General features: G+C 34.7%; 2 protein-coding genes across 3 annotated transcripts in view; both read left to right on the forward strand.

Annotated features, from left to right (window-relative positions):
- The window catches only part of LOC123551524 (cubilin-like), a 201,932-nt gene that overhangs the window by 67,443 nt on the left and 113,444 nt on the right, over positions 1-21,045 (forward strand). The gene's annotated exons all lie outside the window — the stretch shown is intronic.
- On the forward strand, positions 16,213-19,930 carry LOC123552829 (uncharacterized). Its single transcript, XM_045342575.2, has 2 exons — positions 16,213-17,021; positions 19,861-19,930. Exons 1-2 carry the CDS (start codon positions 16,213-16,215, stop codon positions 19,928-19,930), a joined length of 879 nt encoding a protein of 292 aa, XP_045198510.2.

A 21,045-nucleotide genomic window follows, 5' to 3' on the forward strand; every position in this document is an offset into this window, starting at 1 on the left:
ATATTTCAAGAACGTCAATTTAACATTTTAGGTGGCGATTATTTCTCTCTTAGAGTGCCTTCTCTGACCTGTTTGCTTCAGATAAATCTGCAAAACTATTTTGCTTTCTTGCTACATATTTCTCTTTAGATGAAAAAGGTTGCTTTGACGCACAAGGAGAAATATTCAAATTCAAATAACGTTTCTGTATTTCTGGACATACGTATCACATGAAATAAGGCAACGGTTAAGTTTTTATGTTATTCAAAGACTTATATCAATGTCTTCAAAACTCACAACTTTAACTGATTTTAGTTGTAATACTGTACTTTAAAAAAACTCGCTTTCTTTTTAAGAATATATGATAAATTAATCGAAATGCTTCTATTCCTATAATACCATTCTATTGCAAAAGAAATTGGAAACATAAAGTATTATAATTCCTCAATATCCCTGAAAATTTTTAAATGCAAGCTTGGTTTAGAATATTATTATTTCACTGAACTGAAAGAAAATAATTAATTAACTTGATTTCAATATATGTTGTCTATATTGTTAGCAGAAAACCACTTTGTAATGCATACTAATTATCTAGCATTCCTACCATAACTTTGCTTTATTTGTTTATTACAATTTCTATTCTATTTGCAAAACTGCTCTTCTTCAGACAGTTTTAAAATATGTCTCACAGGGTTTGTAAATTAACATCTGAGTCCACTCTCCTGGTAACGGTTTTGTTTTTCAAGCATCAAGTACTTTTATATGACACAAAGAGGCACGTAAGATGTCCCGAGGCGACTTGATTCAAATAATTCTTGTAAATGTTAGGGAAAGCTTTGTTAAATTCATTTATACAGTCCATGAAAGAGATTAGCAAACTATGTAACTGTCATATTGTGAGAGAATAAAGATCTAAAGCAGTACTATCGGCAGTTGCGTTAAACACACTAAGGACATAAATTCAAAACTAACAAAACCTTTATGTAGTTGATCTGTAATGACTCGGCACTTTCCGTGAAATTACGTTTTATCGTATGCTATTTCGGCAATCTTCGGCCATATCAGAAAACTACCAGAAATTGGAGAAATTGCATACGGAGAGCACACAATCGAACGGAAAATTCCGACTGTCATTACGAGTCCACTAACTTAATCCTTACCCTGCTAAATTTCTATAATGAACTTGCCCATCTTTCATTTTGGACCATACCGTTAACTGTTGAAAGGGGTGTTAACCAAAAAGATACTGACTGAATGGCGAAAAGTGCAGATCCTGATCAGACTGCACGGATGTGCAGGCTGATCATGATCTACACTGGTCGCAAAGGCAGGAGCAATCGTGTGCTGCATGGAAAGGGTTTAGTCGCTTATTCTGAATTACCTACACTTTAGTACAACAGTTTTTCGTAAGGTTATGTGTTATTTCTGACCTATTTCTTTGTACTTCATTCTTAATTTTGAACATTACATTGGAGCAGTTTAAAACGTGAAATCACACACTTGCATCAATCAAAACTGCATATTGAACAATTCTGACGTAATCGTATTAGATCAGCAATATGGTTATTAGTCCCCTACTGGTTGAAAACCAGTTTCGGGGACTATAGGAATGCGCTTTTCCGTCATTCCGTCATTCTGTCCGTCCGCAATTTCGTGTCCGGTCCATAACTCTGTCATCCATGAAGGGATTTTAATATTACTTGGCACAAATGTTCCCCATGATGAGACGACGTGTCATGCGCAAAACCCGGACCCCAAGCTCAAAGGTCAAGGTCACAATTGGAGGTCAAAGGTCAACAGGGCTTTTTTCCTGTCCGGTCCATAACTCTCCCATCCATGAAGGGATTTTAATATTACTTGGCACAAATGTTCCCCATGATGAGACGACGTGTCATGTGCAAAACCTAGACCCCTAGCTCAAAGGTCAAGGTCACAATTGGTCACAACAGGGCTTTTTTCCTGTCCGGTCCATAACTCTGCCGTCCATGAAGGGATTTTAATATTACTTGGCACAAATGTACCTCATAAAAGGACAATGTGTCTTGCACAACTTTCAGACCCCTAACTCAAAGGTCAAGGTCACACTTAGCAGTCAAATGTTAACATAGCATGAACAGGGTCTGTTTCGGGTCCATAACTCTGACATTCATTAAGGGATTTTAATGTTACTTGGCACAAATGTTCCCCATGATGAGACGACGTGTCGTGCGCAGATCCCGGACCCTTAGCTCAAAGGTCAAGGTCACAATTGGAGGTCAAAGGTCAATAAGGTTTTTTTCCTGTCCAATCCAGAACTCTGTCATCCATCAAGGGATTACAATATTGCTTGGCATAAATGTTCCCCATGATAAGATGACGTGTCATGCGCAATACCCAGTACCCTAGCTTAAAGGTCAAGGTCACACATTGAGATCAAAGGTCAGTAGGATTTTTTTCCTGTCCAGTCTATAACTTTGTCATGCAAAACAGGATTTAGATATCAGTTGGCACAAATATTTTCCTTGATGATACAACATGTTATGCGCAAAACCCAAGCCCAGGGTCTAATGTCAAGGTCACACTTGAGACCAAAGGTCGGACACAAGAATGACTGTCTGGAGCATTTCTTCTTCATGCATGGAGGGATTTTGATGTAACTTGGCACAAATGTTCACCAACGTAAGACGGATTGTCATGCGCAAGAACCAGGTCCCTAGGTCTAAGGTCAAGGTCATATTTAGAGGTCAAAGGTCAAATTCAAGAATGACTTTGTCCGGAGCATTTCTTCTTCATGCATTGGGGGATTTTGAAGTAACTTGGACAAAATGTTCACCACCATGAGGCACCCTTGTTTTTAGAATTACGTCCCTTTGTTTTACTATAAATAGATTTTATTGTAAATTTTTTATTATTGGCCGTAGAGAAAAATCGAGACCACTTTTCTGTGGTACAACATGCATGTTACATCCAATTTTTAGGTGTATTTTGACCTATCTCTACCTTGTAAAGAGTTTCTTGTGAACTTATATTATATAGATTTTTTTTTTTTTTTTTTTTTTTTTTTTTTTTTAAGATTAATTTTCTTTTGTTGATACTATGAATAATTTATATGATAACTTTTTTATAATCGGCATTTTTTTTTTTAAGATTAATTTTCATTTGTTGATACTATGAATAATTTATATGATAACTTTTTTATAATCGGCAAAAACATTTCAATATGAAAACGACTGTGGGGACTTTGTATTGCATGGCAATACTTCATTCACTTGTTGGAATTTCCTTTGCATAACAAATCGGTAAATGAACAGAACACGTGTATGTTTCTACATACAGAATATTGTTCGTGTTTTATCCCCATTTACCAACGAGAGTGAATAAGATCATAATTGAAGCCAGACAGTTACACCAACTAGTCAGACATATCGTGTTAAACTGAAAATATCTCCGACAAGTAAATTGATATTTATGTTATTATAGAAAATAATGTATATTGATGTGATAAAAGTGTAAATGTCTGTCATAAATAATAACGTATATCAATTTTTTTGAGTAGACATATTTATTTTGGATTTCACCGAAAGACATTATTGAAACACCTTAACAACTGACCAACATTGATTCATACTAAGTCAGTATTATGACTATATTTCACATGAAATAGTAGATCAACATGTAAAAGGCAGTATTGTCTCACATGTTTGACGTCTTTGGAAGTGAAATAAAGCCATTACATAACTTTGATATTAGTTTAATACTTTGACGTAAATGTCACAATAAGCATAGAAGACGTTGGTCAAATTGTTGTTAGTATGTAGAAAAAGAAGAAATGTTGATATTTTAAATGGAAGAGGCAACACGTGTTAAAAATATTACGTTCGTGTCTTTGCACATTGAATTTTTTTAACTTGTTGAATAAAATTGATCAAACGCTCGGTAGAGCCTGGCATTTTATTATTTTATTCAACTTGTTTAATAAATTCAGCATGAAAAGACATCAATGTAATATTCTCTATTTGAGAGCCAAATTTTAGACAAAAAAGTTATAACTATCTTAAGTCTTAAAACTATATGTTTCGCATACAGATAGTATTAGTAGGCGTTTAATGCTGTTTGTCTTGTGTGAAAATCAGTAAACTCCAAGTATCTATGTCTCAGTTTAGCCAGTGTGGATATGTAGGGTAGCTATTTTTTTACATTACGGTATAAAGGTCAAAGATGTTCAGATATGTACCACTTAATTTAACGATTTGAAAAAAGCATATTTTAGAAAACTCGCTACAATTTTTAATAACGACACTACAAACTGACCAAAAGGTGTTCTTTTTTCCCTTGTGATAAAAATCATGCAAATAGCATAATATAACTAGAAATATTTATACTGCCTCAACTTAACAAAAAGAACTTTTTACCGTTGACATAAAAATGCAGTTTATAATATATATTAACAGGTTCTTTAAAAGCATATAAATTATACAATTGAGTCTGTTCATGGTAGGCAACAAAATTCCTAATCTCCCCTTGCACCCTTCTGAACCGGCTTAAGTGGAACTTGATCTTACAACTAATCTGAATGGACTTCATGATCTCAAAAGTCCAAGTGCATGGAGAGACTTTACAGCTGCCGCATGACACTTAAAGACTATTGTTGTAACATTTGGAAGCAAAGAAGCAACCAGGCACAATTATAGCAGACTTGTTTTGACAGAGTCTGTACAAATAGTTAAAATGTGCAACACTCATGGCGCCCCTAGCACCGGCTGAAGCGGAAATATATTATTCAGTAACATGAAATGGACTCAATGTTCCCAAAGGACTAGAAAATATAACAATACTGCGTCTAAAACATGTTTCAATCAAGCACCAAAAGTACATTAAACAAAAGTTATAAATTAATCTCTCTTTGAGGTTTATAATAGCAGAATATAACGGGTGCAATATGAGATATTGACCCTAAACATTCAAAGCCTTGTCAATACTAAATCAATAAGTACAAGTATTCGATGTGAAAAAAGAAAGTAAGAGTTAGGTGAAAGTTAAATATACAGATTCTCTGTTTTCTAGGACACCGCTCCTGAAAGTACACCTTCTGAAATTTAAATGAGCCGTGCCATGAGAAAACCAACATAGTGGGTTTGCGACCAGCATGGATCCAGACCAGCCTGCGCATCCGCGCAGTCTGGTCAGGATCCATGCTGTTCGCTAACGGTTTCTCTAATTCCAATAGGCTTTGAAAGCGAACAGCATGGATCCTGACCAGACTGCGCGGATGCGTCATTCAACCCACTATATTGGTTTTTCATGGCACGGCTCAAATTGCATGTTGTCTCGGTTCCGGAACATTCAGGAAAAAACGCATACGGCTCCAACGTAGTGAGAAATAGGAGTAACCATATACACATTGTGGAAATCAACGACACCGGGAATATATGCTGAGATTTTTGTTTACTAAACGTAGCTGTCTGAACAGCTCAACTGTGGTAGCAAAAGATAATAGGTAAGGGTAGATTTCTCGGAAGCAAAGAGCACCAGAAACACAGCCACAGAGCCACGCATTTACATAGTAGGCCCACAACAAAAAAGAAGCTGTAATGGAAAAATATTTCAGACGGGTTTCTTCAAACATCCAACAAGTACATATTAATATAAGCTAAATATTGATAAAGGGGAAGCAAATGGAAAGGGGCGAAATGGGATCGGAGTTGGGGGACGAATCCGAAGGGGAAAGTTGAACAAGGACGAATATACAAGGGAATGCCATGTTACAAACCTAATTAAGATATCTTAAGAAAGACAAGGGAAAATCAGTGTCCTGTTACTGTTAATAAGAACGTTAGTTAAGTTTGATTTTTATAGAAATTTGTATCTGAGGTATTACTTGATGGGCAAAATTTAACTGAACATGAAAATTTAATCAGAAGCTACATTTTAATCTCGATTGCGGCAGGCATTTCCTGAACTCCAGGGGACCTACTTTGCTTTCTTAAAAGTGGTCCCTTGTTAAACATGTGTCTTGAAAATGGCATTGAATGACAATCATAATAACTCATGTTTGATTTTTTTTTAAAGAATCGATTGAGTTCATACAGCAGACGCAACTGATGCCTAGAGTTAAAACAAAACAGAATTTATTCTCTGTGAGTGTTTGTATGCAAATGTCATGTTACAATTCTCTTTAACATTACAATACAGGTTTGGAAGTTACATGTCTATTTTGCAAGCATACATTTCAATAAGTTTATGCCAAGTTGTAGCTTGTGATGTTTCATGGTGTGTAAATGCAAATTATATTTTTCTAATCAAACAGAATTTATGGGAACATGTTTGCAGATACATACACATGGTATCTTATATATTTATTTTGTTATGCAAGGAAAAAGAAACACTGATGTTGATATTGAAAATATGTTAAAGTAACAGATATGAATTAAAATGTATAAACAAAGAAATTTAATAGTTTATAACTCTAAGACAATAACGTATACTGTGTGAATATTTAGGCTAGATCATATATTGAATAAACTAGGTAATATTTTATTGTCAAATAGTACTGAAAGTATGATATGTTAGAAGGATTTTTGTCAATAACAAATTGTTATGTTTTTGTCATCAATAAGGAATATTTTGTTCCGGTCGATTAATTGCGAATTTAAGTTGAAAATATTCAAAATGTTAAAAATTTAAATATGGTTGCTTTAGTTGTCAGTTTATCTCTATTTTTTTTTTAAAGAAAGAAAAACTGAAAATCGTTGAATGTATTCTAACGAAATTGACAAAAAAATGTTCATACATTGCACTTTTTTCATTAGATGGCGTATTAATCAATGTGGCAATGATAGTTAATCTTCTTTTTATACGAAGAGCAGAAATATCTACGAGTGTCCAGTCTGACTCCTGTAAGCAGCTGTAGTCTTCCTAATGAATCCATTTAAGTGTTTGTTAACATCGAAACAGTAATAGCCTAGACAGTTTTATTGTAATATACAAATAGTACTTCGGCATTCAGGGTATGTTCATGCCACCTGCGCCAAGCAAAAGTTCTCTCCTAACAACAAATTTCGATAATTGTAACACAATTGTTGCGGCTTCATCGAAAATATTACTAATGAAAATATGATCACGGATCAATTAAATTCACTTTTCCATGAAACCGTCGAAGGATAAAAGGCTAAATAAAGTTGAACTTCATAGTACCTCAAAGCATTAATTTGACCTTAAAATAGATCCTTGATTATCGTATTGACTTTAGGACACAGACAAATTCATTACGACTGACGGAGGGTAATGTTTAATGTTTATACATGTTAAACACGACAATGAATCTTATTTGCCTGGGAATAATTAACCTACAATTTTGAGATTTTATAACGCCGTAAAACTACTTCAGTTGAAGACTGGAGTCAGTCAGACATATTTGACAGTAGAAGGCTCAGTACTTATTTGCAAATTTTGGCTAAATTATTATACATTTGACAAAATTATCAATCTGACAAGAAACCAGAGATATTTCTGTTTGAAAAGCAATTTCTTCGAAGTCGTTTCAGTATAGTTTCTGGAGAGTTGCGCCTACGAAGTAAACAAATGTCATGCACTGTTTAAATTTTGAACGCGTTTTCTTCTTAATTTTTTTTTTTCCGCCAACAGTAATCTTCTGGTATACTCGGGAGAATATTGGAATTATTACTTTGACAAAATACAATTTCTGTTGAGAAACCCTCAAAGGCACTTAGGTACACTTTGTAAAAACGGATTAAGTGACGGGAAATAAACAAAAAAGTTTCGTGTTTCAAATGACAGAAAATCGATATAGATATTTTCTTTAGTGCAAATGTTTCTGAGCATTTTTTAAAAGGGTCTAATTTGAGCAAATGCTTACCATCGCAGCAGGTACATTTGTATAAATGTATTCTTTCATGATTACATTCAAGCATTCATTGAAGAGTTACTGAGTACGCTGAATCATTAATTTGTTAGCTCGTAAACAAATAAAACACTTAAACATAATTAAGTACGATAAATTCGATTAAACAGTTTCTTTTATAAACTGAATTTTACAATTTATGCTTTCTTTTTCAAAAGGGACACGTTAGATTAATTTAATTATTTTAGATATTGAGATTAGTTAATAGAAATGCTGGATCTCAAATTGATCAAACTCTTCTTTTTAGAACTTGTGTTTTACAATTATAAGCTTCCTCAAAAGGGTAACGTTTGTGTCATTTATATATTTCAGATAATGGGATTAGTTAATAGAAATAATGAATCTAATATGTACTTTTCAAACGTCATACATTATTAATTATTTATTTCTCATCACCTGATATTATTCAAACCCAAAAAATGATTTTTTATGGCATCGCTTGTCCCTCAGCACTATGAGATCGATACTTCCCTTGTGATATGGAATTCTTTCATTTTAGGAAGCGATGACTTATGGAAGATATGTAACTGGTTCTATCCAGTGAACCGCCCTTGCCTTACATAATGTTCTGAGGGAACTGGGTTCTTCCACCACCAACAAAATGCAGAAAATATTCACTTGACTAAGATTATGTCGATGTGACATAAAACAAAACAACAACAACAACAAAAACAGCAGCAAAAGCTTATGGTTCATTTTACCAAATTTGTCTAATACCAAATCCAATATTTCAGTGAAGAGTATTCAGGTTTTTGTGCGTTTCGATTTTTTGACAATTTCGAATTTCGGTTTATTTTCATTGCCAAAATTATATGAACCTACAACAATTTACGTTTTTAAACAAAATGAGGACTTTTTAGATAACACTTTTTCCCATCAATGAATATAGAAGTGTTCGTTTGAAATATCCATCAAACTTGCTTACAAAAGGTCGGTTGTTTAATCCGTGTGACTGGCCGTGGCTAAAAAAATACCAAGATAAGTGCCTTGGTTTTTCTCTACCAGTAAAAGCTAAATGCCTCCATATGACCTAAACGGTACTGGCGTGGCTAAAAACGTAACAAAATAAAGAAGTAAATTAAAATGTCAGTTAGACAAGGTTATTAATAATACGATCCTTTTACATATCAACCTGTAAAACGTGACAGTTGTTCAAGTACGTTTACCTCTAAAACGAAAGAATTGAACTCGTTCTTTTCATTTACCATTTAATCAACTTTTCATAAAACGGATTTTCCGAGTATCCCTACATAAAATAATCTCTACTTTTATAAGCCTACATGCTTATGAATTATCATTTTGCAAAACCCAAACATCTAGTGGGACATCACATACGCCTTTTACTTCTTAAATCAATATCATGTTCAACACAATCAGGCTCAATCATTCAAGTCAGCAACAGGGATTACTGGTATTGCAAGTCCTGGAATGACAAATAAGCAAATGAAAAGAACGTTTGTATGTCTCTACAAAACGTTCATGCTTCATCTTCTTTTACTGCGGCCAGCCAAGGGAATAAGAGCGCAATTAAAGCTAGAAAGTTATTCAGTCTAACCAATCAGAGACTGATCGTAAATAATTTTGCGAAATCGAAAATATCTCCGGCAACTAAATTAGAATTAATGCCACCAAAGAAAATTATATGTAACCATGGATAAGGAATAGAAAAAATTTGAAAAGTTGTTGTGCTGTTTGAGTAGAAATGAGTACTTTCTACAACTGTCACACTCTGTCATGTATGAACATTGATGGATTCCATGATCCCAAGGGACCAGAATATGTTACAGCAATGCCGAGTCTAAGTTAGCAGAGACATTTAACAAACGCCTCGTGTTACTTAAACACTGCTGTTGAGATAATTAATAAAATCCATATGACGAGCCTTTGGAAGCGTTGCAACCAAGCTAAATAATAACAGACAGGGGATTTAATGAGCTTGTACGAGGGGCTATCAAAAAATACGTAGACATTCGGTATATTAAGCAAATGGTTTGTAATAGATAATCGAAATATACACAGCATAAATATTTAATTTTCACCCAATAAATGTTGAAAATTTTACAGTAAACAAATCAATAGTTACATTTTCATGGTATTATAAAATTAGTCACTGCTTACAGCACGGCGCACACGGTGCAAGTAAAACGACGTCAGTGACGTCAGTCATTTAAACTTTTTCAAAGTACTCGCCGTTTTTCTCTGTACATTTCGTGTGTCTCTGGACCCAAGTGTTATAGATACCTCTGTACCAATCACATGACTTCTTGGAAAGTATAGTTCTCATGGTGTATCGCAACTGATCAAGATTGTCAAATTTGTGACCGCGCAATTCGGACTTTAAGGCAGGAAAAACACTGAAATCCATGGGTGCGAGGTCCGGACTATATGGAGGATGAATCAGCCGTTCAAACCCCAGAATATCTATTTCAAGGGTGGTTGATTCGGCACGATGGGCTGGTGCATTGTCCTGATGAAATATAATATATTCAGCTGCAATGTGTGGTCGTTTCTTTCGTAACGCATGCATCAAGTCTCGTCTGATGACCTGAAAATTGAGAGATGTCTCATCTTCAAATCACGTGCTTACGCATTTTATTCAAATTAAATACTTCATGTATGTTATTCAAATACTGAATTACTTTAGATTATTATAATAATAGTAGTTTCAAAAATACAAATATTCATATTACATTGTTATATAGAATATCATAACAAACCTTTGAATAGTATGCTGCTGTGACCGTCTGTCCTTGTGGTACTACGTGACTTAGGATCATTCCTTCCATGTCCATGAAGAATATAAACATATTCTTTTTTGCCGATTTCACAACTTTTGCTTTTAATGGAGGTGGTGATGATGATCTCTTCCACTGGGACGATTGTTGTTTACTTTCCGGGTCATAAAAGAACAGCCAGGTTTCGTCTGTCGTGATGATTCTTTTCAAGAACGCATCGCCTTGGTTGTTGTAACGGCGCAGAAATTCCCTGGATGCCACAACACGACGGCTTTTGTCATCAGCAGATAGTAAACGAGGTATCCAACGGGCACATATACGGTGCATACAGAGTTTCTCAGTTAATATTGTTTGTATAGTTCCGTAACTCACATGAATTCTATCGGATATTTCCCCTATAGTGATTCGCCTGTCTTCATCCACGACGTCGTTCACTCGTTGAATCATTGCAGAAGACACAAGTTTTGGCCGTCCTCTTCCGGAATCGTCCTCGAGTGATTCCCTTCCTTCTCGAAAACGTTTGTGCCACTTATACACAAGTGCCCTACATACCGGCGGTTTCAAATTGGCATCTGACAACATATTCATGGTTTCCGAGGGCGTTTTATTCAGTTTAACACAGAATTTAATAGCAGCGCGCTGCTCCGTCAATTTCGGCGTTGTCATTTTTTTCGTTTTACGATTTCACACCTGTACTACAAAACATTGAATATTTCAATAACGTGTTATATTATGACGTCATAATTTTGCACACGTATTATAATGACGTCAGACAACGTAAACGTGATGTTTTGGCGCAATTTGACTTTAATCACCAGGACAATATGCATAAACAAGTTGGAGTATTTTTCTTATTTGGTTATTATTTCGGCTTGCGCCATAGGAGCGTACATATGGTCATTTAAACACAAGAAACACATTTTTATAACGTTATAATATATTATTTGTTTTTCATATTAGGTAAATTATACATGAATAAACACAAATTAACAAATCAATTATAGACAACGCCACATTTCAGTAGTCAGTTACAAGTGTCTACGTATTTTTTGATAGCCCCTCGTATATGAGAAATAACCGATGTACAACACGCCCAAATACAACTCCTCCAGCGGCCTAGCAAAATTGAACTATTTATTTATGTCACCGTAAGTACGTTTTGAAATAAAAATAATGTGATTCTCCCCACCCCCTTTTCAAAGTTATTTTCTTAGGCTTGTGTATATTCTTCAACTCATATTGAGTACGATATTGGTGTTGTTTACTTGTTGCTGTTGATGCTGTCGTTTTCCTGTACATGCAAGTGCCTGACAGTGCATTTTGATATTTTAATTAATAATATTTGTAAGTGCAAATAATCCGTTTGTAATTTTCTAAATGTTTCTAATGTAAGGTATTAAGATCTTCAAATGAATTTCTGAAATTGATGGTGATTGTTTATACAAAGTCTCGGTAATCTGCATTTATGTTTTGGCTTCGGCAGTTAACTACTGCACTTACTATAGCTGAAATATGAAATTGTGTTGTTATGTTTGGACAATTTTAAAACAATTTTATGATAGTAGCAAATTTCAAATATCGACGTTGCACATGAATAATTACCATATATGTTTTGCTAAAGAAACAATTTGTATTTCCAATTTAAGAAATGGAAATGTTCCTGATATAGAAGTTAATCAATACCCTCGTCAATCATGTTAATGTTTAATATCTCCTGTGTGAAACCTTAAACTTCTTTTCATTCGTAAGCTGGTGCTTTTTCCGAACTTTAAGATTCAAAAAGGAAAATTTATTACTAACCTCTTGAAACACACACCAGCATGATTTAAGTAGACAATTATCTGAACCAAATTGGCAACGACACCCTCTCTCCTCAAGCGCCCACATATGCTGCTATTGCGACCGGTTTATAGATTTTCAATATAAAGTTCAACAGGAAGTTGCGTTTTTTAAGTTCGTCAACTGCGACATTGTGTTCTTTACCGGGCAAACTAGAACTTGTGTTTGCGTATGAGATATACATACTCTTATTTGGACAGGAAGCTATATTTGATCTTGTATGTAAATTAAACGTATGTCTGATAGATACAGAACGCGAATATTCCTGAATGAAATGAAAAGAAAATGAAGAGGTTTTGTCAACAAAAACTATGTCAAGCATGTGCAAAGTGGCACCCAGTCTGAACCATAAAGAAGCAATGAGCTGACAGAATGTTGGTGATTCTATCCATATGCTTGCATATGCCTGATATAATGTTAGGAGGTGTACCTAAGATCCTGCTCACCGAGTTGTCATAGTAAGTTTACCTAGGAACCTGCTCAACGAGTTGTCATAGGAAGTGTACTCAGGATCCTGCTCTTCGCGTTGTCATAGGAAGTGTACCTAGGATCCTGCTCAACGAGTTGTCATAGGACGTGTACCTAGGATCCTGCTCAAAGAGTTATCATAGGAAGTGTACCTAGGATCCTGCTCAACGAGTTGTCATATGACTGTCGCATGACCAATGTACAAATGAAAACGGTAGCGAAGTAGTACAATCTGTTTGAGAAGCAATAAGATAAATCAGACTGGGGATCGAACTCCAGATCCCTTGTTTACAGTGCGCTGAAGATAAATTGTACGTATTCATCTCTAATTTTGGGGAAAACTGTCTAATGAATATCATTTACATCCCTCGAGTAAAATAAAGAAGGTGTAAAAGGCACAAGAGTTAACTGTCAAAGGGTACCAGGAAATTGTTTAGAGAATTATCGCACTTGCTAAAGATCAGACATATTAATATTGACAGTTACGTTAAAGTATTTATTTATATTTTGTCTCATTGAGAATAAAACAGCACTAATAAATTGCACTAAAGATTACTTCGTTACCCATGTTTAAGTCGCTAATTTTAAATTACCTGCACACCTCAAGGTGGTGGTTGTTGTTTTTCCTAAGTATTGCCACTGGCACCAGATCAGAAAGAAAATGCCTCCGTACGTGTTATACCCTACCCCTAGGTATTCTATAAGAACCATGGTCATGAACGCGAAAATATACTAACCCGTTTCAATTGCGCATTTCATGCCTAAAACACGCAGTGCGGTAAATGTGTACTACAATCTGACTAACGACCCATTCACATACGTCTTCTGTATATTTTGGATTTCCAGTATTGCTATTTCTATTTTCGCAATTCTGTTTTTATTTGAACCAATCAGTCGACTTGTTCGATTGTCAAAGAGTAAGAAAAATGTGCAGTCATTCCAGGACTCGAACCAGAGAACCCTCATTTACAGAGCAAGTGGCCTACCGACTGAGCTAACCGGCTATCTGACATATTATGACATAAGAATTGTAAATATCAAAAATCAAGGCTAAATGTAGATTTGCAAAATGTTGTAAGTTAAGCTCTGATTGGCTAGCGAAAGGGTCGTCAGAACGAGGATCAGTAGGTCGTTCTCAGATCCTATGCGTAGCGTACTAGGATATGTACTTTAGTCAGATTGATGTGTACTATGGATATCAAACAAGTGGTAATTTATCTTCCATTGTGTACCGATCACATTTTTTCAATACATCTTATCTTAGAAAAAGAACGCGTAGTTTATAGTAATTTCAACGTTACACAAAAAACTTGCTTAAACTTCCCTGGTGAAGTTCCGTTCTAGATTACAAAACCATTCTGATTGGCTGTTGTGAAAATGTATGTCAATCGTCATTTTACTACACGTGTTCGCTAAAATGTGAAAATGCAGCATTAATGTGCAAAATGAATGAAAGAAACAGAACTAAAGATCATATACAAGATGAATTTCATTCATGATTTCGAGTTTTAGTGTAAAATTCTGATTTTTTTTAAATTATGTTTTTGTTTGTTTTTTTGTTTGTTTACGTTTCGTCAAACATGTGCACACTGCCGTGACCTCTAGACCGGATGTTCATTTGGGAAGATCAAGCAAGTTTTTTCTGTAACGTTGAGGACGAAAGCATAAAATATGTTGATAATCTCAGCAATATGGAATATTGAGACAATGCGACTGGTGCACGATGGAAGATAAATTATCGCTAACCCATTCACCGAACTGCGCGTTTAAGTTTAGAAATGTACGATTGAAACGGGTTAGTATATCTTCCCGTTCATGACCATGGTTCTTATAGAATACCTAGGGGTAGGGTATAACACGTACGGAGGCATTTTCTGTCTGATCTGGTGCCAGTGAGTATTGCTGTCAAACAACTGGTAATATGAAATCACTTTTACAAATCAATACTGCATATCAAACATACTTTGATTTATTCATATTATATCAGCAGCAAGCGTTTTGTGTTTATTTTCATGATAAACACGCAAATCAACAGAACATTAGCATGTTGCTACATATCAGCTTTATTTGAATTTATGAGAATAAATTCGTAATCGAAACCAGACAAATGAGCCGCATCATGAGAAAACCAACATAGTGAAATTGCGACCAGTATATATCCAGACCAGCCTGTGCATCCGCGCAATTTGGTCAGGATCCATGCTGGTCGATAACGGTTTCTATAATTACAATAGGCTTTGAAAGAGAACAGCATGGATCCTGACCAAACTGCGTGGATGCGCAGGCCGGTCTCGATCCATGCTGGTCGCAAATGCACTATGTTGGTTTTCTCATGATACGGCTCAAATATTCTTTCCATTTCATCAAAACAGTCAGACACACATATCGTGTTACATCGAAATATCTCCGACAAGCAAATTGTTGTTTATGTAATCATACAAAATAATGTACATAGATAGTATATAAGTAGAAATGTCTAACGAATTGATACATCATTTCGGACTTCAAAGTTATTGCCAGTATTAAAATCAAGAGATACGTGAAATAATTGTGGTAAAATAAGGCCTTGTTGTAATATATATATATATATTCTGTTTTCTAAGATTTCTCTCCAATTTGTTTCTTTCCGTTTTGAAACTCATATGTAGAAATGACATTGTGGCACCACCACAGTGTGAAACAATTGTAACTTAATATACATTGTGTAAATGAAAGAAGATGTCGAAATATTATGCGGAGGGTTTAATTTACATAACGTTATTTCCCTAGTATCTCCCTCCAGTGGTAAATGTATAGAGAATATTAGGTTACTGTCTGAAAAATTTAAATTTATTAGGCGGGTTGAAGAAAATATATTAGGCGAGGCTCTGCCGAGCCTTATATTTTTTCGTAGACGAGCCTAATAAATTTAAATTTTAAATTTTCTGCTCAGAAAACTGGGAAAAAGTCGTTGGAAAGAGCAACAGCGTGCAGACTTGACGTCATATAATATGACGTTTGCTAGTGTAATTCAGTTTGTGGAAAATTGAAAAAAATGCAATAACTTTTTTGTTTCTGGATAACTTTTGATTTTACCACTTATTTTCTTAGTTAGAACATTTCCTATACAATGATAATCAGTTTCAATGAAAAATTCGGAAAAGAATTGTTTTCGAAATTCCCGGCTGAAGTGCTGTAAAAGTGAAAAATAGCAATAACTTTTTTGTTTCAGGATAAAAACCTTTGATTTGACCACTCATTTTCTAAGTTCAGACATTTCCAATACAATTACGGTTGAAAGAATATTTTTACATGCCGGAAGAGGATTCTGATGGCGAAAATGATTGTGATAGTGCTGAAGGTGGGAAAAATAAACAGAAATATAAGAAAAAACATTCAATATTTACTCCACCTTCTGGAAGAGACTCTACACTTGATTTTTACGTTGATGCTATAACGCATGAACTTCTTCAAATGAACAGTAAGTACAGGTTTCGACCTAACCTATCTACTGATGAACTTTCTGCCCTGAAAAATCTTCGAAATGATGATAGTATAATCCTTAAGAAATCTGACAAAGGCTCGGTTATTGTGGTAATGAACAGAACTGATTATATTGCTGAAGTCAACAGACAGCTGAATAATACTGCTTACTACAAAAAACTTGATCATAACCCTGTTGAACAATTTTCAAAAGATGTTACTGATGTTTTAGATGTTATTTGTAGGAATGTTAATGGTGATTCTAATGATACTTTAGTTGTAACTAGTGATGCCAGAACGCCACAGTTTTACATCTTGCCCAAAATTCATAAAGATATTAACTCAGAACTACCACTTGCTTACCCGGGACGGCCAATTGTATCTGGGTATAACTCTGTTACTGAAGGCATATCTGAATACATTGATAATATCTTGAAGCCACACATGGAAGCCCTGCCCTCATATGTTAAAGACTCTACTGACTTCATTAAAAAGCTAGGGTCTATGCCTAATATCTCCCCTAATGCATTTTTGGTTACTATGGATGTTTCATCCTTATACACTAATATTTCGCATGATGACGGGATAGAGGCTTGCCGTGAATATTTGGAAAAAGCTCATTCATACTTGTCACATCAGTCAGTCAATGATATTTGCCAGCTTATTGAACTAGTCTTGACTAAAAACCATTTTCAGTTCAATAATGAAAATTATGTTCAAATTTTAGGTACTGCTATGGGTACACGTATGGCTCCTACTTATGCTTCACTTTTTATGGGTAAACTGGAAAGCGATTTCCTAGCTAATACTACTGTTAAGCCATCGCTTTGGTTACGTTTAATCGATGACATTTTTTTTTATATGGGAACACAGTGAAGCAGACCTACTTAAATTTATTGACAGTTTAAACAATGTACATCCCAATATAAAATTCACCCACAGTTATTCAAGAGATACAGCTACATTTCTTGATGTTTATATTGGTAGAACAGGAGATGGTAATTTTGATTTTTCTGTTCATGAAAAAGCAACCAATACACATCAATACATTGAATTTTCATCCTGTCACCCTCTTTCATGCAAGAAAGGGATCCCGTATAGCCAAGCTAAGCGATACAGGCGTCTCACTTCTAATGATGATTTGTTCACAAATGAATTGGAGAAATTGCGAACGTATTTCCAAAACCGTAATTATCCAAGTCATATCCTTGATGATGCTTTAGCTAAAGCATCAGCATTGTCAACCGAAGAAGCCATGCCCAATCACAGGCAGAACACAGATGATATTATCCCCTTTGTTTGCGTATACAACCCATCCCTACCAAACATTGGTCAGATCCTTAATAAATATTGGGGGCATTTTGAACTATATGAGAAAAGCAGTGTACGCAACCTGGTTAAATGCAAACCAATTATTGCTTACAAGCGACCTACAAATCTTGGTGATATCTTGGTTCAGAGTAGCCTGATGTCTTCGGATGTAAATGGTGGTGTTCTTAAATGTAATAGAACACGGTGTTCTCATTGCGCTAATATCACTGAATCTGTACAGTTTACAAGCTCTCAAACTTTAAAAACTTACGATGTTAAACAAAATCTTAACTGCATGTCTGAAAATGTTATCTATTTAATCACATGCAAAAAGTGTAAGTTACAATATGTGGGACAAACACATCAGAAATGTTCTCAAAGAATGAACAGCCATAAATTTGATATCAGACATTTTCCTGATACTCCTACAAATGTATCTGAACATTTCAATTCTGAAAATCACTCTGTTAGTGATTTTTCTTTCATGCCAATCGACTTGGTAAAAAATGACTGGTTTAGGCTCTTGAAAGAGACTCGATGGATTCATACATTGAATACAGCCTGGCCTCATGGCATGAATGCTAAAATATTATTTTAGTCTTTCATTTTTTCACACAGATTCTTCCTAATGTATTTTTGCATATAAGTAAGTTTTCCTTGCCTGTATTAATATTATTTTTGCTTTGCAATTTTTGCAGGGAATACGTATCTTTTTTTGATCCTATACTATATGTGAATATTACGCCAAAATGGGTAACGTCTTTTGACGTCGTCATTGACGTCGTACTTTCCTGTGACGTCATACTATTTTGTTATTATACTCTGATGAAGTCCAATGGACGAAACATGTTAGTTTTGAAGTAAAAAGTATATTTCTGGAGTTAGTTCTTCGCTTTATCTATTTCAATACAATGGTGATGATTTAAATGCAAAATTTTGATAAAATAAGTGACTTCAAAAGTTCCCGGAAAAGTGATATCTAGGCAGGTCGATATTGTGCTATATCTTATATGAGGGTAGGATAAATATCATTAAACACTTTAATGAAGACAAAATTAAATCAACAGGAAATCAGCATCTTTTCTTCGCTGTAGTGAAGCATGTTGGTTTATTGATAATTCTGTCAGAGCTAGCCTCTTAAAAATATTTCTTGAGGAGGAAGAATGTTAAATGAACATGGAAAAGTATTTAGAAGAGACATGTTAAAACTGTGTTTTTTTTTCACAATTGCAGCATAAATTTCCTTTGATCTTGACACAGGAAATTACTTTGCTGCTCTGTAATTGGTTTTCATTCTCTTAATATCATATATGCATTGAATAATTGATATGTAATGACATTCGTTTGAATCAGTGTGTTTCAATCTCATACAGGAACGATGGAGTTCATATTTTTGTTTGATTGTTAGTTAGTCTACGACATGTTATTTTACAATATGAAAGCAGATCGATCCTCTTATGTGTTTATTCTCTATTCGTGTTGAAAAAATAGGAGAGAAAGATTTCACAGACTGTCATATATACAAATGAATCGAATAACATGTATAGTAAACGTTAGTTTTATATTATAGTCTAGTCAAACTCGCTTGTTGAAAATGAACTTTTACCTCAATACAGAATACTTCATTAAAATAATGTTTATAAAAACAAATTTACTTTTACATACATTAACTTTTAAGAAATAAACGTCCTTCGACCCCTAACTGTGACCTTGACTTTTGAGATAAGAACCTGCAACTCTGCACATGACACTCCGTCTCATTTATGCCAGTAGCTAATAAACAAGATTCCTCAATGCATGTCAAAGTTATCAGCCGGACAAGATCTGACATCACCTTTGACCTCCAACTGTGACCTTGACCTTTGCGATATGAACCTGGGGTTTACGCATGACACTCCGCCTCATGAAGTATATATTAATGTCGTAAGACCGCAGACAGTTGGCCAAAGCGACAAATCCGGGGTATGTCTAAAAGTCGTAGGATCACAGTCGGACGTTCGATACGATACATCGAGGATAACTTGCGCATGTATTTTGACGAATATATTGAATACCATTTCAAATCAAATCCATGATAGATAATCATTTCTGTCTGTAGATAATTTACCCGGTGAGTTAAGATAAGCACGACAAACACGCTAATTGAACTATTGAATATATGTACAGGTACCAGTTCGAACAGGTGAAGAAGTTTATTTCCCTGAGTGTAAATGATAAAAATACTACGTGGAACTAATTGCTTCTGAAAAAATAGTTAGTTTTGTTTCCGGTACAACTTTACAGGAAGAGAATTTGAAACAGAAATCGTTAACATCGAAGTCATTAGAAAATATAGCTTACCATCTACACATCATGTAACATCCCAAGCTACCCTTTTACACATGTGTATACTTTTGTAGAAATATATTCTTTAATAAGGAAAACAAATTAAAGCAGTGGAATAATGTAACATTCTGACCTTAATAGGCAATATTTTATCTGCTGGATTCATTGAAATTCTTTTTGAAAATAGTTTATATATTCATTGTTTTGGTTGTATTTTATCTACATACGATAAAAAGAAAGTTAAAAATGGTCAAGTGGTTTGCTGCTAATGAATTTGACAAAATGAAATGTTATAGATTGCATGTGTTTATTTGTCTGATTTGAAACAGACGTATAAATACACAAGACATTGTTGTTAATTGGGTCTTTTATTCTAAGGGCAAAACAATCTACGAGTGTCCAATCGAAGCAGTTGTTGTCTTCGTAATAAATGCACTTAAGTGTTTGTTAACATCGAAACAATAATAGGTTAGACAGTTTTATTTTATATACAAATACTACTTCGGCATTCATAGAATGTTCTTGCCACCTGCGCCAATCCTTATAATGAAGGTTTTAGGTTGTGTAACACATCTGACGACTTCATCTAAAATAATGCGGAGAAGAATATGATAGGTCATTTAAGTGTAACTTTTCACCAAACCGTTGGATGATAAAAGAATCAATAAACACTACTACACCATCCGCACGCACGCACGCATGCACGTATGCACACATAAAAAGGTAAAAAATGAAATATTTATATAAAATCAATATAAGCTGAAAAGAAAAACGTCCCTCCATCCGCAACGCACACACACACGCACGAACGCACGCACGCACATGCGCGCGTAAACTGGTAAGATATGTTAGAAAATTTTGCAGCTTTTTGCTATACAGTTGGAAATAAAGTTACTGTAAACTAAAACCATTGTAACTCCGATTTGATTGAATATACTTTGTAAATCAATTCTGCTTATGCAACTTTGTAAATCAATCCTGTATATTAAACACAATCAGACTCGATCATATAGGCATATCTACAAA

The sequence above is a fragment of the Mercenaria mercenaria genome, chromosome 4 (assembly GCF_021730395.1).
Source record: "Mercenaria mercenaria strain notata chromosome 4, MADL_Memer_1, whole genome shotgun sequence".
NCBI classification, from domain to species: Eukaryota; Metazoa; Mollusca; class Bivalvia; order Venerida; family Veneridae; genus Mercenaria; species Mercenaria mercenaria.